The 5,600-nt window shown below is 64.6% G+C and overlaps 1 protein-coding gene across 1 annotated transcript; it reads left to right on the forward strand.

Annotated features, from left to right (window-relative positions):
- Positions 1-914: 914 nt before the first annotated feature.
- On the forward strand, positions 915-5,345 carry IRX1 (iroquois homeobox 1; the record flags this gene model as incomplete). Its single annotated transcript, XM_080703928.1, has 4 exons — positions 915-1,190; positions 3,797-4,784; positions 5,064-5,136; positions 5,288-5,345. 4 exons carry the CDS (start codon positions 915-917, stop codon positions 5,343-5,345), a joined length of 1,395 nt encoding a protein of 464 aa, XP_080560054.1.
- Between the last annotated feature and the right edge of the window lie 255 nt (positions 5,346-5,600).

The raw sequence follows: 5,600 nt of genomic DNA on the forward strand, positions 1-5,600 counted from the left end.
CTGCCTGGACACTCTCCTCCAGGCCCGACCAGGGGGCAGCGCAGAGGCCGCGGCGTCCCGCATCCCGCCGTCCCGCCTCCGGAGGTCGCGCTCCGCGTCCGCTCCCGGGCGCCTGGGCGAGGCGACCAGAGCCGCCACTGCGTGCGCCGTGGCACTGAGTCCGGTGGCTTTTCAGGGAGTCTGAGGACAGAGAGGAATCCGAGGGGGGAGAGGGGCCGGGGCCGGGCTGCGCCGTCCCGCGCCGGCCGCGCCGCCTCGGCTCCGCGCAAGTTAGCTCCCGGCGTCCGCACGCGGTGGACACAGCGGCGCCCCGGCCGCCCCGGGCCGCGGGGCGGTGGGTGGGTGTCCCTCCGCCCGCCTCGGCGCTTCCCCCGAGCAGACAAGGCCCCTGCGTCCCCGAGCCCACCTCCGCCGCCCGCCGGCCGTTTCCCCGCGCAGCGGCGGCGCTGGCCCCTCGCAGAAGTTTTCACACTCGGACGATCCCGGAGCTCGGCCGCTGCCCGCGTCCGGCCCCGCGCGGCCGCAGAGGACGGGCTGAGCCCCGGCCAGGCCTCGGCCGCCCCTGGCGTCGGGGGGGGGGCGGCTGGACCGCAGCCGGGGGCTCCGCGCCGGCCCCGGCCCCGCGGGCGCCCACCGTCGCCGGGCGCTCGGCTCCGCACACCCCGCGGCTGCGGAGCGGGGTCGGAGCGCGGCCGGGCGACAGGTTGCCGGGCGGGCGGCGGGCGGGGCGACCACGTGCTCGGGGCGGGGCGCGGCGGGGCGGGGCCTCGGGGCTGCCAATCAAGGCGTCAACTTCAAATCGAGTCCGGAGCCCCGCGCCAGCCGGCCGGCCGCCGCAGTCGGCGCGCGATCGCGGACCGGGCCAGCGAGCCGGGCGCGAGCACCGCCCCTGGCCGCCTCCGCCCGACGCGGACATGTCCTTCCCGCAGCTGGGCTACCCGCAGTACCTGGGCGCCGCGGGCCCGGGCGCCTACGGCGGCGAGCGCCCCGGGGTGCTGGCTGCGGCCGCGGCCGCGGCGGCCGCCGCCTCGTCGGGCCGGCCGGGGGCGGCGGAGCTGGGCGCGGGCGCGGGCGCGGCGGCCGTCACCTCGGTGCTGGGCATGTACGCGGCGGCCGGCCCGTACGCGGGCGCGCCCAGCTACAGCGCCTTCCTGCCCTACGCCGCCGACCTCAGCCTCTTCTCGCAGATGGTGAGTGCGCCGCCCCGGGAGGGAGGCCGCGGCCGGCCGGGCGCGGGGGCCGGACCGAGGGGCGCGCAGGCCGCAGGCGCAGGCCGGGGAGTCGGGGCGCCGGGCAGGCCTCGGGGGCAGCGGCCGGCCTGGACGCGCCCGGCGGCCCGGGCCTCCTGGCTCGGCGGCCGCTCGGGCTTCGGAGCCGCGCGGGGAAGACGCGCCTCCCTCCCGCCTCGCAGAGCGGGGCAGCCGGCTCCAGCTTGCCAGGGGACCGGTTAAAGCCTCGAGCGCGTCAAAATAACCCTAACAATAGACACCGCGAGGAGGGAAAGGAGAAGTCGCCGGGTGGCCACGGTGCCGGTTTGCGATTAAAAAAAGACACCGAGTTGAAATAAACGTTGGTGTCTGGAACGGTGTTTGCTTCTACTTTTGTGAGTTGCCAAAGTTTTCGTTTCGTTGGCACCCAAAGCATTTTGCTCCCCGCGTTACGTAATGGAGGATCAGAGAAACCGGCGTCCTGGGCTTGCAATAAATGGTGCCCTCGGTCTCCAGCCCCGGAGGGCGTCGGAAGGGGCGCGGGGTTGCAGATTTAATTCTCCGCCGGGGCATCGGCCGATCCGTGCGTCGCAGTGAAATCTTTTCCTTGGTCTGTCTGCAGGGCTTGGGGCTTCTGAACTCTGGTCAACTGGGAGTTGGGCGCGGGGAAGGGGAATCCCTTCCTGCGTGGCAGACTGCTGGAAAACGCAGTTTCCAGGCAGCCCCCCCGACTATCCCGACCCCTCCATAAGAAACCGCGCTACAGGCCGCCACTGTGCAGGAGCAGGGCCGCAGGGCGTTTCCCGGGGTAACTTTTCGTGTAGTTTTGAGAGAAAGCTTATTTCTCCGAAATGGCCCCGGATCGCCTTAGACTAGCTTGCTATCCGCAAAGATCAGCCCCCAGTTTGTCTGGCTGACGGGGAAGCGTTGGAAGCCACGGGAGATTTACACGGTGTCCTTTCAGAAAGAATTCCCAGCAGAAAAGAGTCCAAAATTGTCTTCTTTAGAGTCACTGCCAAAATAATTTGAAAGAGCACAAACTACAATTTAGGAGGACTAAGCCCCAAACAAACCGTGGCCAAAAAAAAAAAAAAAAAGAAAGAAAGAAAAAAGAAAAAAAATATATGTGTGGCCTCCATCACAGAACTCATTAGTCCAAGAAATCTGGTCTTTACAACTTTTTCAGAACCTGCAGGTCTCCTCCACTAATATAGTGACTGTTAGAATTTTTGTGGAGGTTAATTTATTTTTAAACAGAAAATTTGAATACAGATGTGAGCCATTTGGGAGCCCAGGCTGAGCATCTGTGGGGCGGTGGGGAAGCTCCGGTGGGGAGGGTCTGCTCTCCTAGTGAGGTGGGGAACAGCTCCGTTTTTTTTTTTTTTAATTTTATTTTGTTTGTTTGTTTTTCCCTAAGGCGATAATGTTAAAATGCTTTCCCCAAGGTATTTGTGATAACTCCCGGGCTCCTGTGGTTCCTGAAAGTAAGCCTAAACCCAGACCAAGAATCTAGGCCTTGGTTTTCTAGCCATTATAATCAGATATTTGGAAGTCAAAAGATAAAATTGTGAGCAAACTGTCTGGGCAGTTTATGGTAATAATGAGGTCTAATTAGGTTGTTAGAAAGATAAAATGTTATTTACCAAAAAACCTGATGGGATAATTTGACTTGCTGTGTTTTACTACTGATGATAAAAAGAATATTGATTGCAAATAAATCACCCCCTCTGAATGCCTGCGAACAGTTTGTGTTTGCTCCTCAGATCAAAGTTAAACTTAAGAGATAAAGTAACCCAGAAGAGGCCCAGGAAACTGAACCGGTTCCCCTCTGGCAGCCATCTCTTGGGCCCTCCGGCCCTCGCGTTAATATTTTACGGGATAAGCCCTCCTTTTGTATCTTAAAAAAAAAAAAAAAACAAATGGTGTTTTTGTTATTGTTGTCACTGATGGCCAGGATTAAAATTTTAAATTACCTGTCACCCCTCGCCCCTGTAGACCTCTAAGTGTGAGCAATCATTCTATGCAGATTAATGTAGAAGCCAAAAGGAGTGTGCTTTCGTTTTAAATTGCTGGTGGATTTAGACCCCCAAAGAAAACCGAGATGGTTTATTTTGACTGACCCCTCAGGGCAGGGCGTGGGAGACACAGGAGTTTTGGGTTCTTGGGTTTTTGAGAAACTGTTTCATCCCCTTAGTTGAAAGATTTTTCTTTTCCCTCTTGCTAGCGTTAAGATAAACTTGGAAATCCGGATTTCGTGAGCTGCTGGCGGTAGGGGCCTAGGGAAATTGCAGGGGTCCAGGACTCCAGCTGTGCTCTTTTAGAAAGGAATGGTGTCCAGAAGTGTTTCTAGAGTGACACAACCCTGTTCCCTGCGGGGAAGCCGGCTCCCCCTCTTCCCTCTCCCGGGAGCGGATCGGGCGGTCCTGCGCTGGGAGCAGACCCGGGCCCCGCGAAAGGCCAGCGGATCCGAGCCGGGGCCCCGGCCCGGGGAGCTGCTGCCCGGCGCGGGGAGCTCACCTCTCACTGCTGTCTTCTCTCTCTCTCTCTCTGCACCTCCTCCCGCTCCGTCTCCCTCGCCCCGGCCGCAGGGCTCGCAGTATGAACTCAAGGACAACCCCGGGGTGCACCCGGCCACCTTCGCGGCCCACTCGGCGCCCGCCTATTACCCCTACGGGCAGTTTCAGTACGGGGATCCCGGGAGGCCCAAGAACGCCACGCGCGAGAGCACCAGCACGCTCAAGGCCTGGCTCAACGAGCACCGCAAGAACCCCTACCCCACCAAGGGCGAGAAGATCATGCTGGCCATCATCACCAAGATGACCCTCACGCAGGTGTCCACCTGGTTCGCCAACGCGCGCCGGCGCCTCAAGAAGGAGAACAAGGTGACGTGGGGCGCCCGCAGCAAGGAGCAGGAGGACGGCGCCCTCTTCGGCAGCGACACCGAGGGCGACCCCGAGAAGGCCGAGGACGACGAGGAGATCGACCTGGAGAGCATCGACATAGACAAGATGGACGAGCAGGACGGCGACCAGAGCAACGAGGACGACGAGGACAAGGCCCGGGGCCGGGCGTCGCCGCCGGCGGCCGCGGACGGGCTCAAGCCCCCGGACTCGCCGCTGGGCCTGGCCAAAGAGGCCCCGGAGCCCGGCAGCACCCGCCTGCCCAGCCCGGGCGCCGCGGCCGCCGGCCTGCAGGGCGCGCCGCACAGCAAGCCCAAGATCTGGTCGCTGGCGGAGACGGCCACGAGCCCGGACGGCGCGCCCAAGGCGTCCCCGCCGCCGGCCGCCGGCCACCCCGGAGCGCACGGGCCCGCGGCGGGCGCGCCGCTGCAGCACCCCGCCTTCCTGCCCAGCCACGGACTCTACACCTGCCACATCGGCAAGTTCTCCAACTGGACCAACGGCGCCTTCCTGGCGCAGGGCTCGCTGCTCAACGTGCGCTCCTTCCTGGGCGTCGGCGCGCCCCCCGGCCCGGCCCACCTGGCCGCGCCGCCCCCGCCCGGGCCGCCCGCCGCCGTCCCCCCCGGGGCGCTGCACGTCGACAAAGCCCCGGGCCGCGGCAGCCCTGCGCTCCCAGGTAGGGCCGGGCCCGCGCAGGGGGCGGGGGGCGTCGGGCGAGGAGTCGGGACTAGGGCGCGGGGGGGGGGGGCAGAGGGACAGAGTCAGAGAGACCGAGAGATGGACGCTCTGTCCGCCGGGCAGCTCCGCGGAGGGAGGGGAGGGAAGGCTTCTCTGGCCTCCCGGCTTGAGCAGTGCGTGGGAATGCGTGGGAGGGGGCCTGCCAGCCTTCCCGCACCCCCGCTCCGCACCCGTCTGCCCATCCTAACTCTTAACTGGCCATTTCGCCCCCTCGCAGAGAGAGACCTCATCCCCAGACCAGACTCGCCCTCCCAGCAATTAAAATCGCCCTTCCAGCCGGTGCGCGACAAGTAAGTGCTCGGGCGGGATCCCCGCGGACAGGGTGGGGGTCGGCGGGTCGCGGGGAGGGAGGGACTCGGGTTTCTCCGCAGCCGGGAGCCGGGCTCCGCGGGCGGGGCTGGCCCTGCCTTAGCCCGGGTCCTCCGCCCCTTTCTCCCGCAGCTCCCTGGCCCCGCCGGAGGCGACGCCGCGGATCCTCGCCGCGCTCCCGTCCGCCTGATCGAGGGTCTGCTTTTACCTTTGCGGGGGGAGGGGGGAGGAGTTGGGGAGGGAGGGGATGAGGGAGGAATTAAGACAAATATTTCAGACTGGTGTAAAGGACCTCCGAGACGACGTGGTCCACGACTCTCGCCCATCGCTTTCTGCAGCCGGGGGCTCCGGGCCGAGCTGGGTCCCGGCGGCGGCCTCTCCGCCCGCGGCTCCGCGCCCCTCACCCAGCTCGGCTGATTACCCATCGGATGCGGTAAATGCCCCC

Source organism: Muscardinus avellanarius (genome assembly GCF_963383645.1).
Source record: "Muscardinus avellanarius genome assembly, chromosome: 1".
NCBI lineage: Eukaryota > Metazoa > Chordata > Mammalia > Rodentia > Gliridae > Muscardinus > Muscardinus avellanarius.